Here is a 16,140-nt window from a genome sequence, read left to right on the forward strand (position 1 = left end):
CCCTACAATTTTTCTCATTTCATAGTCTTTTCTTTAAAGGGTAATTTTGCATGGTATCAGCTAATAAGGATTTATTTCTGCTATCTATAAAACAATATCAGTTGTCAGGTGTATGTTGCTAACAAATCAGTCATTGAGAGAACCATTCAGGATCTGAAAAATGGAACTCAATATTCTGCTTCTGTTTTGGTGGAGTGGGTTAATTATTTGAGAAGCAAATGCTGAATCTTGAGATATACCAGATTAAATATGTATCAAGACTTCAGACTGCCATCTGCTTTTTGTGTTGAATGTTTTAGAATGTGCAGTGGAAAATATTTTTTTCTCTTTAAACTGTGAAATTTGATTTCTCATGTGGAGAGAAACAGCATTTAACAGAGAAGAGTTTCCACTGGAGCTGGCTGTCTTCTGTTTTAACAACTGACACTTAATTTCCATTAGCAGTATGTAGCAGTGCTACTGGTCATTGTGTAAGCTTGATTTGAAAGTTTTTTACAAGTTATTTAACCAAATTCATTATTTATTTAACATTATCTGTGATGGAAGCAGCAGGCTTTATCTCGGCACTGAAACGCTCACTGGTTCAGGCAGCAGTTGCATTTCATCTTGCTGCTGTGTGCCTGCTGCAGTATTGTAATTCTGATTTTAAAACATTTCTGTCTTAAATTTTCATCTGAAATAAGCAAGAGGCAGATTTTTATTTTAGTTTCAGTGTATGTAGAATAGAAGACTTAATGTAGACTTAATTTGAAGTCAGCAGGATGTTCATTGGATAGATAAAATTGTCTTGCTTTAAATGTTGAAACAAGTTGCTGTAGTAGTTAAATAGAGTTATTTTCAAGGGATTGTTTCAAGGGGTTCAAAGTTGCTTATTAGAAGTAATTAATAGCATGTTTTTCCTGTAATAGGTTTCATAAAAACCACAGAGTAAGGAAGAATCCACAGATGTTAATTTTCTCGGTCTGGCCAGAGCAGAACAGATTAGAGGATTGAATCAGTGTTGACTGAGAAGTTAGAGCTAGTGGGTGGATTTTTTTCTTTTTATTCTTATCTTGTTGACTTTTGCTAATAGTTTTTCTGACACTTAATGAAGTCATGTGTCTTTTACCAGCATAAAAACTAAAACTCTCATTTTTTCCTTTGGCTGAGGAAAATGGAGGAAGAAGTCCAGTAGACTGACTTGTTAAAATTTTCTAAGAATTAACTGTGTAGAATATCTGAAATGAGAGGGAGAGAGGCACGTGTGAGATCAATTTGGGTTTTTCTAACTTCTTTAATAATAAAAAGATGGCTATCAAATACTTATCTGAAAATACCTTATATTTGAAGAAATGAAAGGTTGTATTCAGTTTCAAAAATACACTGCTACTGCTGCCATGCCCAGGATCCAAATTTTACTTTTGACCCTATTACATTTATTGAAATTCTGGTTTCTAGAGCGCTTGAAAAATGCTGTAATAAAAGCAAATGCAGCAGCTGGTCAACAGGTGGCCCTGCTCCAACCATTGAAAGAAAGCCCTGATTAATCGTCTGTTAGGAAAACAGTTGTTGTTTTCCTGGGATGTGACAAAATAGTTGCACTCATTAACATGCTGTGAGAATGCCTTTGCATGTCAGTGCTGACCTGCCTTTCTTGTTAAGTCTTAGTGGGCTCCTTGTACGTGTCACTGGCTTTGGATAAAGTTGGCTAGAAGGCAAGTTGGTGGTATTCTAGGGATGGATGAAATTGACAGATTCTCAGAGATTGTGAAGAAAAATAATTCCTGCAAACTGCTTTTCTTCCTTCTACACTCTACAAAAAATCTGTTCATTCCTAGTAATCTGTGCTCATCTCTGGGAAACATCAACAAATTTATCATTTGATAATTCTTTGAGTTTTTATTAGTTTGCAGGGTTTTGTAGATAAAGTCTGTACCAATTAAAGAGTTTTTAATGTGGAAACTAGGTACTGTACCTGACATACCCTTTCCATACCAAATGCTCTTAATTGCCAAATGATTGGTCACACCTTCTCTGCTGCAATTGAGAAAGACTGTTAGACTTGAAGCTGAGTTTATACAACCAAAGAAGTGACATAACTTGCTCTGAAATACCGTGCACCTGCTTATTCTTGTAATAGTTTCAGTTTGTGATAAGAGACAGATACAGACATGTTGATATTAATGTGCAAAACAAAACAATCAAAGGTGAGAGAAGTCAAGGAATGTATGAGAGTGTTAGTTCTCCGGGGAACCCTGTATTTGATCCTCTTTCCGCCTAATGACAGGTAAAATGTTTGAATACATTACTTATAGTTTAACAAGATATAAGTAGCTGTGAAATAGTTGTTTACAGGCCTGCCAGGAGGGAGCAGAAGGGCTGAGCATCACCTAGTTCACCTTACTTTGCTGTAAGGGGTTTTGTGAGGCAGGACAGCCCCTGCAAGCAGCTGTGTAATAGGTATGTACACTATATGCATACATACCGGAGGAAGGGAGTTACGAAACAGCTGTTAGCTGCCAGAGCATTGTAAACTGTGTTGTGTTTGTTCCACTTTTGTTTTTAAATTGGGAAAATAACAGCATTTCTTAAACGGAATACTCCGATTTTATTTTTTTTTAAGTGAAATTATACAGCTTCTGATAAGATCCAAAAAGATGAATTCTTGTTCTACCCTTTTGTAGGTGTTGCATGTTTTTTTGCAGTACTATTCCTGTAGCTTTATGAGCAGCAGCTTTTGTAATAGGTATATGGAAATGCAGTTGGTTGTAGGAGTGGTCGGGTATCAGGAACAGTACTGCTTTTTGAGGTTGTGTGCAGAATTTGGTTGCTTGAACCCTGAAAGATGTTTTGATGTTAAAAGCTGCCTGACTTCCAACCACATTGTGGTTAAGTTTTTATGAAATCCAGATGATTTGGAAGCAGCGTGTGCATGCAGTTTACTTTAAAAATATATCGCTTTTTGGGGGCTTTTGCATGTGACTTCTTAGCCATCTGTGGGCCAGCACATTACTTCCTGTTTAATTTGGAGATTTTTTGTCTTTTGTACAAAAGAACTCCCTTTTTGTTGTGTGTTGTTTGTTTTTTTTCCTAGCAGTTTTCAAAGTTTAATAAAGCTTCTAAAGTAAATGGAAGTCAGAACAGCATAACTGATTACGTAAGACTCTGAATATTGTATTGGTTATAGCTGGTGTTGATAAACGCTCCAGTGTGTCATAGCATCCAGCTCCGAGTTATCTTGATGGGTATCTTGGAAAATCCAGCAGACTAAAGCAGTAGCTGCTGTTGAGGGCTGAAAGAGAAGTGGAGAATTGTTTTTTTTCTTTCAAGGATCTGTAGTTCCGGAGATCAAAATGTGGTTTTCTGTTGTTGGAAGAACAGAATCCATGGTAAGTCTGTTCAGGTTTCTGTTGGGACTGTATTTCTCTGAAGTTTTAAATGCTATTCCTGTACTTTTTCTTGCTCTCTTGCTTGTTTAAACCTGCCAGTAGTTATTTCTTCATGTAGCAACAATGTAATACAGCATGCAGTTAAACATAGTCAGATGTTAGTACCTAACTTTCTAAAATCTAGAAAGAAAAAACTAATTTTTTAGCTTGTTCTTCATATGTGCTTCTCAAATTTGTGGAAGTGACTATTAATATTTAAAGTTTCAGGTGTGATAACTACTGTTTTACTGTGGCAGAGCATGAGTAGCATGACCTGTGATCTTTTTACTTGTCATATTAGTTGGCTGTAGTCCAGGTTCCTCTAAAAGTCTGTTTTCCTCTTATAAAGTTTTAGTAGAATAATTAAAATTGACATTCTGAACATTATGTATAAGATACTCTAATACTTGGTATATGCTTCTGAAAAGACCGGAACATGTAGATACACTGCAGTTAGGCTATCTTATGTTCAGAACCTAGTCTAGCATTTAAGTTCTGTTTAGACTGCTCCTGCACAAACAAAACTATTCTTGTGTCTTGCAAGAATGATAGAGCAGGTTTTGTTGATTAATCTTTCCATGCTGGTTATCTTCATTAGTGTGTTACGATTTATTTTTTTTAAAGTATGGCACACTTCTACTTCTTGCTCAGTCATGATTAGTATAACAGAAAAGGATACCTTAAAATTTATACAAGCACCTTATGTATATGCCCCTACTGGCATATAAATCAGTGAATTTTCCAGGGTTTTTTAACAGCTAGTCACATAAAATACATATATAGCTCTTGCTAAAATAGGATGAGATGGTGGCAGGGTGTATCTTTTTTATCAAAAGCCTTTCAAACACTGAGTGTTTGAGTAAGTATTCTGGGGAAGGGGCTTACTTTTCTAAGAACAAGTGTGTGGCATCTTAGCCATAAATAATTTGTACTATTTGGCAAGCTTGTTTGTTCTTAAGGTTTAATTAAGTAATTCTGAATGGCTTTATTTTCTAAATTGTTGTTTATAATTTTATTTTTAACAGTTCATTAAAGGTGCTAAATTTAAGGACAGTTTGAGACTACCAGGAATGTCAATTTCAATGCAAAAATTTTCTGGAAGTTTGTACTAGAACTATGGAGAAGGAACAGGCTTAAGCATTTATGTAAAATATTTTTTTTTCCCAAAAATTGAAAATTAGGTTTCTAGTTAATAATACTGGTAACATACAAATTTGTTTCTCTCTAATCTGCATTTGCAAATACAGATAGCTGATGGGATTATTTTTAAGTGTTTAGGAAAGTTTTTACCCTTTCCTCCCAGCATGAATTAATTGAAATGCTTCAGTAAGATCTAAAAGTTGTTTTGTCCTGTCTATTTTAATGTTCAATAGTAATTCACATCAGCAGTCTGAACTACTCAGGTTGCCTTACCAGGCTTCTTAGGAGGAACTTACAGTAAAAATGTAGTATTGTCATTTCCAGCACAGATTTCTCAGTCTTGCAGGAATATGTTAGTATGTAAGCTGCTTGTTTACTCCTCTTGGTGAACAAATAAGTAGTTATGTGTTAGTGATTTGCCTGTTTGTTGTTGATTCGTAACTTCCCAGCAGGGTTTTTGGTTAAATTTTGGTACCTTGTAGATGTTTTATAAAATTTTGTTAATGCTTTCATATGCTGTGTAAAAACTAAGGTTTATGCCAGCACAGCATGATTTTTCTTACTAGCTGTGAGACCACAGTTCTGCTCAAGTAGAGTGTTTTTGTTTTTTATTCACGTTTATTTAGATTGATACTGCAAATGGATCAGCCAGACATTTTTATCTAATGCCTTTTGAAACAAAGTGGGTTTTAAGATTCATGTACTGGTTCCTCCTTGTACTAATACCTTCTGTATGCAGGCACTTGATAGCCAGCCAGCAAAAGCTTTAGTGCACATATGCTTTAGCTAGAATTCCTCTACCAGACTTCCTTCAATTCTGGCATTCAAATACCTTCCAAAATTCTGTTTCCATACATGCTAATACAGCTTTTTAATATTCATTTTTTTTACTCCTATTAATGAAAAAGACTTTCAGTCTCACACTCAAAGTTTCCAGAGTGTGACAGAAATCAGGTTACAAATTGATAGACTTCTGTCTAGCATAGAAGGCACTTCATTGATTGTGTCTTATTAAGGTTTCTGAATAGTCTAATTTGGTGTGTTTGTTTGTTTGGTGGGTTTTTTTGGGTGTGCTTTTTGGAGTTTGGATTTTTGTTGTTTTTTTTTAAGAAGACTACATATGCACAAGATTACAGTACTATATGTTTTATTAAGGCCATTTCAGGAAGTCCATTGCAGAACATCCTTGATTCTTCATCTTTTATCTCCTGGGAAAAGCATGCTTTAGGCAGGTAGAGGGTATATTGACTTGCTTGCTTTGTGTGCAAGTCAATCATTATTGCAAACATTATTTTATTAAAAACATAACGGGTAAGCTATATTAAATTAAAGAGAACCACAACACTCTTCAGTCTTCTCTCTTTGCACCTATTGAGGCTATTTGCAAATAGAGCTTCTGGATACTCCGGGTGTGAAGTTTCTAGGTTGTCAGATGCTTCAGAGTCCCACAATATTGTACTGCTTGTATACTCTTTTTTTTTTTTTTTTTTTTTTTTTCTGAATAGTACAACACTTCTTTTTCATCTGTTTTCTCACTAGTGCAACTTAAAACTATGATGGAATTGTTAATAGATGTTAAACGCTTAGTGTTTGAGAATAACGTTGGCTGTCACCAAATTTTAAATCTCCACCGTCTGTTTTGTTTAATTGGAAGTGTTTTGCCCACTTGTGACTATAGTTTATCTGGCTCCAAAAATGTTTGGTTCCCACCATGTGAACATGGTCAGTTTTTGAATTCTTTTTTAAGTCAGGGTATGATGTGACTCAGTAGCTGTAGCCACAACTAACAGACCAGTTTTACATACAGTTGGCTGGTTCACCTCATTTATTTGGAAATTATATAAGGCATGCTATGAAGTATTTTGTCTAACAAGGACAGATTTCCAGAGTCTCTCTGGGGCAGCTGAAGCCTTCGCTTCCTCTGGGTTTTCTTTGGATATTCAAGTCCAGAGAAGTTTATCTTCACTGGGGACCGGACCAGTAGCTACAAAGTTGCTCTTTCTCATTTCTCTGGGCTGACAGCAAGTAGATCAGTGAGTCAAATGTAGTATAGTCAGTACATAAAGTAGATAAATATGAATTAATATCCAGATAAAACCTACAAAAGGCATGGAGCTTTGGGGAATGTGTCTGCATGATCAGAAATCTTTGCTTTTACTCTCTTTTACTAGGGAGTACATTTGTAATCTAACTGCATTGCTATTATTTAAAATTCTATTCTTTAAAATTGGTATTCTTTAAATTGGTTAGAAGTTTGGGTTATTTAAATGCTAGGGTAATGACTTGCTAGGGAGATCAGACTAAGACTTGAATGTGTTGCATAAACTTGCCTTTAAGGACGTTTATAAAAACTTACGGAGATCTTCTGTGTAAACGTAAGAATCTGCAATTGGAGAATTAGTGTTGATAAAAATCAGTAAATACCTACTCTGGGCGTAGGCAGATAAAAGCTTTCAGGCCTGATGGCTGGTATCAGGCTTGATAGTTACATTTATATCCTGTTTTGTTAAAAGATATTTTAGTTGCTGGGGTTAATTCTGGTTTTAAACTGCTTCATTTTTATAAAATACAACGGAAGCTCAAGAAAAATTACCAGTGTGGGGGAACAGTGTCATCCTTGTAAAGTTACAAGATCCTAATATTTCAGCAAGGTTATATATGTGTATGTATATACATAGACATATGTGGTTCATTGTTATTCATTGTTAAAATGAATCCTTTTTTAAGGTTTGCATAATTACACAAAATCCAAGAAAGTATTGAAAATTATTGATTTTTTAAAAACTCTTAATGTTTTATGTAAACCAGTGGAGTGTTTTGACATGTAGTCTTTGTATCTGAAGCCACTTAAATTGGAGTATTACCTTGGAAAGTATGATAACACATTTTTGTGGATTCAGTCAAACTATAATTGGAGAGTGAAAGATACCTTCACTTCAGGACTACTTTTTCATATTACGATTTATGTGAAGCTTGAAACTGTTTTAAGTATTTATGTATTTAAGACAGAAATCTTCACATCAGTATTGAAAGACCATTAGGAAGACTTTTTTGCACTTTGTGTAACTAGAAGTAGCTTTTAATACATGTAACATATTTTTAACTATCTGTTACTAAAGTGATTTTTTTTTTCCTTTAATTAAAACTGATTCTGCCAGTCTTTATTGGAAGCTGTTCATTGCTCCTGTTTTATTGGAGTGATAAACAAAGTAGATGAAGTTAAGCAGGTACAGGCATACAGTGGTTTAGAACAAGTAACAACAAGACCTTCTGGAGTGTTACCGGTTTGGTTAGGTACTGTACCTGCATATATGTTTTGCAGATGAATAGTTTTTCCTTAATTACTTAATACTTGATTTTGCTGTCATTCCTGACAGCTGGAGAAGTGTTTTTGTGATAGTTTTCATAGCTTTAATTTTAATTATATGTATTGAATTTAATATGTCATCCTACAGATCTGCTAAAACTGTAAGAATCCACCTAAACTAGTGGATTTTTATCTATTAAGGGGTTATCACCTCACAACAGGTTGGTTTTCATTCCCACTCTTGATAATCTTTACACTGGGGTAGTGGTGGGACTGCACAATGTCTCAGCACCTCCAGCCCATCATGATGCTGGTGGCAGGTCCCCACGTGCTGTGGCATCTCATGGGAGGCTTGCCTGGGAACCCAGCTGCATGTTGACACTCACTGGAAGAAGCTGCCTGTTGTTTCCACCACACAAATGGGAAGGAGGAACAGGATTTCTTCTGCTGGCTTTTAATGCTTCTGTGGTGACTGAATCACTAGCTCGTGGGCTGGCTGTGATGTTGCCATTAGGAAGACTATCTGATGTTCCTGTTCTTCAAACTGCTGCTTAATGTACAGTTGTGCCCTGTGGCATGCTCCAATTTTATGGTATGTGAGCCAAATTTTCCCATGTGTGTTACTGATGAGAAAGTCTTACAAAAGTTATCTTGTGACATAGCAACACTAGTAGTAAAATCCGTTCTCCTTAAATATTTTCTTTAATTCTGTTATTCTTAGTAACTCGTTACTATTGTAGTCTTGTACATCCTCTGATGTAGGAGTAGTTGTTTCTTTTTATCATATCAGTGTAGTTTATCTTGTTCTTTTCTTTATAAATCTGATTACTCCATGGAAGTGTCTGTAAATTTTTTTAAATGCTGCCCCTCTGTTTCTATAGTTCTTGTAGTAAGTTTTGAAGCAAATGCAGTATTTTTGCCTCAGTCCTGTTAGTGCAAGGAGGGGCATGGAAAATAACACTAACTGTGAGAACAAGCATAGCCTACCTTACACTGATGTGTTGCTTGATAGATTGCCCAGATGATAAGTGGATGTGATGGAAAATTACTTATTTCTTGTTAGGCTGTTTCAGAGGCTGAGGTTAGATTCCATTATCCAGCTCTTTCCTTGGGCTTCTTTAATATGACAGGATTTTTGTAGTCAAGCAGAGAATCATACTGGGCTTAAAAAGGGCCAGTGTCCATTTGGACAACAGGTATGAAATCTTTGCATACCTTTGTCTGCCATAAATCATAGTTAGCTGAGGATTTTTTTTTTCTTTTGGTGTATTACATGCATGATTGATTTTCCTGTGTTGTATCAACTTTGTTTTCCTTCCATCTTCCTGCTCCCAGTGTATTTTCAGATAATTCTGAGGTTACAGTCTGTGTGACTTGAAGAGTGGAAATGCCAAAAACACAAACCTAATATTTAAGGGGTCTGTTACTTTCTTCACCTTCCAGGTGCTCTTTTTAATGAGGGAATGTAGTGTTGGACTCTCTTTTCTTCCCACCCTGGCCCTGTGTCAGTGCTGAGACTCTTAAATATGTTGTAGAGATTGAAGTTACACTGACCAGAATTGCCAAAATTGCTCTGTAACTTTGAGGATTGCCACAGTTGCATGAGTTTTTAGAATTTTTCTAATATTTCAGGGCCTTCAGGAAACTAATTAAGTCAATTACTGTGTTCATTTACTCAATAAATATCTAGTGATGTGTCCTGTGACACTAATTTACTTTTTTCTAGGTTTTCTACTGCTTATTTAGAAGATATTTATAAAATAACTTTTACAGAGTTTTTGTTACTTACCAATTTCCAAAAGATAACTACTTAACAAGTACTTTTTCTCAATTAATAGGGAATATTTCTAAAATCATGTATATGTATCAATGTCATTTATGCTATTCATGTATTAAAATTTTTTAAAGTTGTTGTCTCTCAAGTGAGGTTTTAAATATTGACTCTTTTTCATTGGTTCCAGCCTGTCTGAATTCATTAATCTAAGACAGTTTTTTGAAGCAGCTGAAAAGTCTTCTCTGAAGTTTCAGCTGGTTTACTGTGCTTTGCTTTGCAGTCTTTGGTTGCATTTTGAGATGAAGTTCTTTTGATCCTGTAAATATATTGGGTTTTGGGTTTTTTTCGATTCCATATGTTGGAGGAGTGATAATAAAACATCCCCTGAAACAAATGATAACTCTTGATAATTTTTCTCTTTTTCACATGTAAGCGAGTCTTTCTTGTTCATTGAATCCTCTGCTATTTTAGTATTTATGTGTGTTACTTTGTGTTTTGGGAATATAGTCTGCAATCTTGGTTTCTTTTTCTCACAGGTTCAGGTTTTTTGCTTTGAGAATTGATTTAGGAAGTTTCATAAGTATCTTATAAAAATAAGATAAAGTTTTAATTTGATTTTGAAAGAAAAGTTAGGATTGCATAGACTATGCAACCCATGGCCTATGAATAGTACTGATGTGAAACTTCCAACAATCCTCATCATCCAAATGTGTAATAAAATTAATAAGCCTCTCTGTGTTTTATTTCCTTGCTTTTATTCATATCCTCAGGTTGTAATTTCAGACTTCAGCTTGTAAAATTTTTCTGAACATGTTTCTGTTCTAAGAACTATTTAAAACTAGGCTACTATACAAAAATAAAGTTCCTCTTTTCTGAAAGCTTACCTATCTTTTTTCTGTCCCACACTAAGTATTGCTATACAGTGTATGTGGGCCACACAGATTCAGTATAATCAGATTTAAGGGAACTACAACATCTTGAGTTTTCATTGCTGGATTCATTGATAGTGTTTGGTACCTCAGTGTCTTGCTTATCCTCTTGAGTAGTAGTCTTTTTATTCTTGCTCTGTTTCCTGGAGTAGGACTCATTGCTTATTAACATTTTTCAAGGTAGTCTGGTCACTTAAACAAGTATTGTCCTATACATTCTTTTCTTCATTTTGATTTAGAATAAAGACCTGAGATAGCATTCTAAGCAGACTTCATTATGCAGAAGTATCCTGAATTTATGTTTACCTCTTAAGTAAGATTAGAAGATGTATTAAAATTCCATCTAAATGTGAGATAATATTCTCAATCGTCACAGAATTCCTGCAGCAACCTGTAAATCACTGAAGATCACAGCAAATTTAGGATTAATTATTCACATAACCTGACTAAACTGAAGCGCATGCCAAACTTGCAAGTGCAATATGTTAACATCTCTCAACTTTTGCTGTTTTAAAATGGTAAATTACCTCTTAAGACAAGTGCAGGATTATTAAAAAAAACTCACAACACATTTATACAGGTATTGCATCTCATGCAAATGCATGGCTTCATTCTGAGTACTTGGACATAGTTGTTTTCTTTACTTTCCCACATGCATTGGCTACGTACATGCATCTTAAAGATGCATAATCTCAAACATGGAGAAGATTATTTTTGAGTTTTTACTCAGCTAATTAAGCTTCCTGGAAAAAAATGGGGAATTTTTTATCCTGTTGTGCAATTACATAAGTAAAGGTGTTCTGGCTTTTTTAACAGGTTTTCTTAGAGTATTTTGAGTTGAAGTATTCATCTATTCATCTCTTGCTCAGATTAGGATAATTTGAATTTTTAGGTTTAGGAGGGTAACGGCCTTGGCCTTGGCCAAGTTGGGAAGTGCCTTTTTGGTGTGCTTGCTGTGCAGGCTATTAAAAGCTTAAAATGAAGATATATAGACTTCATATGCTGATAACTACCCCCCCACACACCTCCTGCCGTGTATGTGTAATTTGCTTTCTCTGTGTGAGGATCTCTATTTATGTGACTGTTTTGGTTTTGCAGTTGTTTTGGAACTCAGGTTCCCATTCAGCTGAACGGAAGCCTGTGTTGATCACTTTTGATACAGTGATTGCTATTGTTTTGTTCAAGTGGGATTTCCACTTGAAAACTGTGACTTAAGAAGTTTAGCTGCTAATTTGAAGCAATAACTAGCAGTAGGTTTGTGGTGTCTTTTGAGTTACACATGTTAAAAGTTTTCCTTGAATTATTACTTAAGGGAAAGGATTTCCCAGATTTTTCTTAAAAGGGTACTGTTGTTTCCCTTTTCTGCTAAGATTGTGGGAAAGCATTGGCTCAACTGTGAAAGAAAAACAGATAGACTGGTAGCACTAGAGAGTTTGTTACTATAGGTGAGGCTCTTTCTTCTAGGATTGTCTACATTATTTATTGAAAAATACTTGTAAAGGTTTGGGGGGGTTGTAGTTGTCTATATATATATATTTGAGAAAATAGGTTACCGGTTCATTAATCTCCAGGGAATAAACCATCTTTATGCTTACTACATTGTTGTTTTCCACAATCTAACTCCTCTACAGTTGTGTTTTTCTGTTCAAACTAACAGCTTTATAGGTACACATGCTTTTGTTAGTCAGGATTGGAGAAAATAAAGTTAACTGAAAAGAATGTTCACACTATTATGGTTACTGATACACAAATATTATTGCTCTGTTTTGGTTTTGGGGGAATAGTTTTAGTTAGGTTGACATTCAGGTTCCTTTGGAAAAAAAGCACAGGTTAATAATCAGTTTACAAATAAACATGTTTTATTGTGGTGATAGGAGAAAAATCCATGTGATGTGCATGAGAATTTCACTCAATGTGGAGTTTAGTATGCATGTCTAACCATATATTAAGATTCTTTCTGTGTTTTTAGTAACTCTATGTTTCCTTCTAATGCAGTCCTCTGGAAGGTGGAACTGAAGCAAAATTAAGTCTAAACTCTAAAGTTTAGGGTAAAAGTTGAAGGAAGGTGATGAGTTAACTTCGAGGTTGCTTAGAGATGTCTTCCCTAGCATAAATGAGAGCACAAGCATGTTGTGAGAAGCATACTAAATGGCATGTGAAGTAGGCAGAGAAGGAGCTCATTTGTCCTAATTATATGTGAGTAGATGTGGTAGCTGATAAAGATTTTTTAAATGTAATTTCAAGGGAGATTTATTTCAAATCACTTTTTATTCCTTCAAAATTTATTAAGAGCTAGCACATCTGCTCGTAGCTTTTCTTAAAAGAACAGGGGGTGACAAACTGTATAGGTTTTATAAAAGCATGAAAAAAGAAGGAGCAAAGAGTAAAATATCAACTCCTTCACGTCATAATGAAAAGTTACTGTAAGGCTTAGAGTATAAGAATATAAGTTGTACTCGGAGCAAAAATCCGCTTATCCAGTATCCTCCAGCTGTGGGTTGTTCAGCCAAATACCATAGCAAAACAAGTGTAAGATGGTTCTGTCTAGCTTTGACCTTTCTGTAATGTCAGAATTGCCTTCAGAATGTATTATATCTCTCTCTTTTTTTTCTGAAAGCCTTTGAAGGGCCATATAATGAATCTGTGATATTTTTTTACACATTACTTTGGCATCCCCACCATGGAAAATATATTTTTGGTTTTTTTGTTTGTGGGCTTTTTTTGTTTGAGTTGTTTCTTTTTTTATTGTTGTTTTGTATGGGGCACACTGTTGTTTTTAGTTTTCTGTTATGTTTTTTTCAATATGCTAGCTAATATCATGAATAAGAAAGCTTTGTCTGTTTGCTGGTGAGAGATGATAAATAATCCAATCTTTGCCACTCATAATTCCATAGACCTACACTTCCTTAATTGTTGCTGAGGAACCATGTGTATTTAGTTGGTTCTCTCAAGGAAACTATTTCATGTTTCTGGTCTTCCTTGTTATCCTCTGGACTCAGAATAATCAGAATTATAAACAATTTTCTAAATGTGAATGTTTTAGATGTTTGGTGACTGTAGTGATTTATGTTTTGATTGTTCTTTTCTATTAGTTCCATTTGCTTCCATATAGTTAAGCTGATCTGTGAAGACAGCTCTGAAAAAGCAACTAAAAATACCTTTATCAAGGCATTAAAGCCGGTTTAGAAGTTATGTGGGTATTTGTGCAATTGCAAATGTTTCTCTCATCATTAGCTGCAAACCAGTGTACATATCACAGGCTTAAACAGAAGGTTTCAACTCAATTTGGACAAATTAAATGTTTTCCGCCATTATTGCTCTAGCGTTCAGCATCATGTGATCTTTCTCCAACTCTTTGTTTCAACTTACCTGATATATTTTCTAAATGGCAAGTGTAGTTACATTATTTTTTCTCCTTTTCCTGGAACACTTGTGCTCATCATGAACAGCACATTTAGGGCTTCTCTGAGCACTTCCAGTCCTTGTGAAAATAGCTAACTTCCTGTTCATTGTTAAACTAGTTATTAATATACAAGGACAAGTTCCATGTTAGGCCATATCACCTCCAGGCCTGAGGAGGTAAGAGATCTTGCCACACATGTCCTGGAAGTCTAGGTGTTACGTCAAGCAGATCATACTTCCCCTCGTGCTCTTGGTTGCTTGGGGGAAAAGCAGAGATTTGTGAAGCATATTTTCATTTTTCATTATATTCATCTAGCTGTCTTCTGACTTGTATTTCTCATAACTTTAACAGATTTTTCTGGTGTAATTTAAAATTACTCTGCAGTTCCATAGGTGTTTCTGTAGAGCCCTTTATGAAAACAAAAAAAACCCCCAAATTTAAACTTTTTAAATTGCCCTTACATTCTTTCCAGACAAACAGTGTCCTTACTTCGCTTATTTATTGCATATTATTTCCTTTTTTCTTTAAATACAGGTTAAGCAGTTACTATGAAAAATGTGAGCATGTAGAATGTTGATCTGGAATCATGGGGCTCAGTCATTTCTTTTCTGTGGCTTTTGAGTAAACATTTGGGATTAACTCAAGATTTAATGAATAAAAATTAGGTCCTTCACCTGCCTGGAAAATTATCTATAGCACTAGCTTTTGAATAATCTTCACCTTGATTTTTATTTTACTTTATTAGAATGGTGGGGGCAATGAATGCTTTTGCTGCCAAAAGAGAAAGGATGGGGAGCGGGAAGAGTTGGAAAAGCTGGGGGGAAGAAAAAAAGGAATTTGCATAGTTGGTATTAAAGTAACTTGGGAGGTTGATTTAGAAAATGGTGTTCCATTAAAAACTGTTCTCTGTTGATAACTTAGTACTCCTCTTCCAAGTGACTTGCAGAGGAAAAGGGCACCATTTGCTATTGTAGATAATGAAATCACAAGTAATTATCTTACATTGTAAGTGACAGTTTAAAGGTTGCAATGCTAACATTTAGACTGATCTGTGTGATGCCTTGTAATATGGAGCATGTGGATGCTGCAGCAGCATGGCTTGAATAGATGCTTATGTTCTCTTGTCTTGAATCTGTTGTTTGTCTAGCAATAAGTTCACTGTTAACAGTCTTTTTAAAATTTGAATACTTTGAGGCAGATGTTTTACGAACAAAATCGCATGGTTTTGCAGTAGACTTAAGTATTGGCTCTGTCAACTCTAAAAGAATTATTAATTATAGTATCTCCTTTACTTGTCTGTTGTAAAACTGGAGTCACTGTTTCTTTACACTGGCTGCTTTACAGTCCTAATGAGTGTAAAAAGCATTTCTATTCCTTTTTCTTGTAATCTGCAATTTACCTTGTTTCATTTGGGTATTAGCAAGGGAAACAGTGTAGTCTTTTGGAACATACTACATACAGGTATAAAAAATGAATAACATGCATATAAAAGTGCAAATAGGTATTTCTTATTAGAAGGGGATTTGAACAAACTTCTAAAGTATAAGTTTTGGTTAATGCATTTTTCCTTATACAAACTTGCATTAAGACCAAATATTCTTCGCTTCTAGCAATGATTGCAGGTTCAGTAGGCCTAATATTAAAATTTTCTTTGACTTTAAATTAATGTAACTACTCTCTGTATAATTGGTTTTTAATAATTGTTTTTTTCCAGTTTGGGAACATATACAAGTAATGAGAACTTAGAGGTTTACCTAGGCATGTAAAATTCTGATTAACACTTGTGGAATGCTTAAAAGATCAAATATAAATGTAATAAATTAATGCCTCTTTCTCTGTAGGGTGCTGGTCAAGACAAACTTGGAATATACGTCAAGTCTGTTGTGAAAGGAGGTGCTGCAGATGTGGTTAGTAATACTCTTAAATAGCAGAAGTTCAAAGGTAGAAAGATCCTTTGGAAATGCTTTTGAATCCTTTGTTTACTAGTATGTGTGAATAATTGTTTTAATTTAGACCATGTTAGCATTAGTGTATGAATTTTCTTCTCTCTTGAATATGTAATTAGGATGGTCGTCTGGCTGCAGGGGATCAGTTGCTCAGTGTGGACGGTCGAAGCTTGGTGGGCCTGTCCCAGGAAAGGTATAGAATGCTTTCCTTGTATGTCTTTACATGAAGAAAAA

General features: G+C 35.0%; 1 protein-coding gene across 3 annotated transcripts in view; it reads left to right on the plus strand.

Moving 5' to 3' along the window:
* MLLT4 (myeloid/lymphoid or mixed-lineage leukemia (trithorax homolog, Drosophila); translocated to, 4) overlaps positions 1–16,140 on the plus strand; it is an 84,398-nt gene that overhangs the window by 47,373 nt on the left and 20,885 nt on the right. For 2 of the 3 annotated variants that reach the window (XM_010005286.1, XM_010005301.1), the window contains exons 22-23: positions 15,802–15,867; positions 16,026–16,099. In XM_010005286.1, the coding sequence (XP_010003588.1) occupies positions 15,802–15,867; positions 16,026–16,099 (140 nt within the window). The remainder of the gene's footprint in view (positions 1–15,801; positions 15,868–16,025; positions 16,100–16,140) is intronic. The other variant, XM_010005293.1, reaches the window with a different exon arrangement.

Source organism: Chaetura pelagica, unplaced genomic scaffold, assembly GCF_000747805.2.
Source record: "Chaetura pelagica isolate M959 unplaced genomic scaffold, ChaPel_1.0 scaffold551, whole genome shotgun sequence".
Taxonomy (NCBI): domain Eukaryota; kingdom Metazoa; phylum Chordata; class Aves; order Apodiformes; family Apodidae; genus Chaetura; species Chaetura pelagica.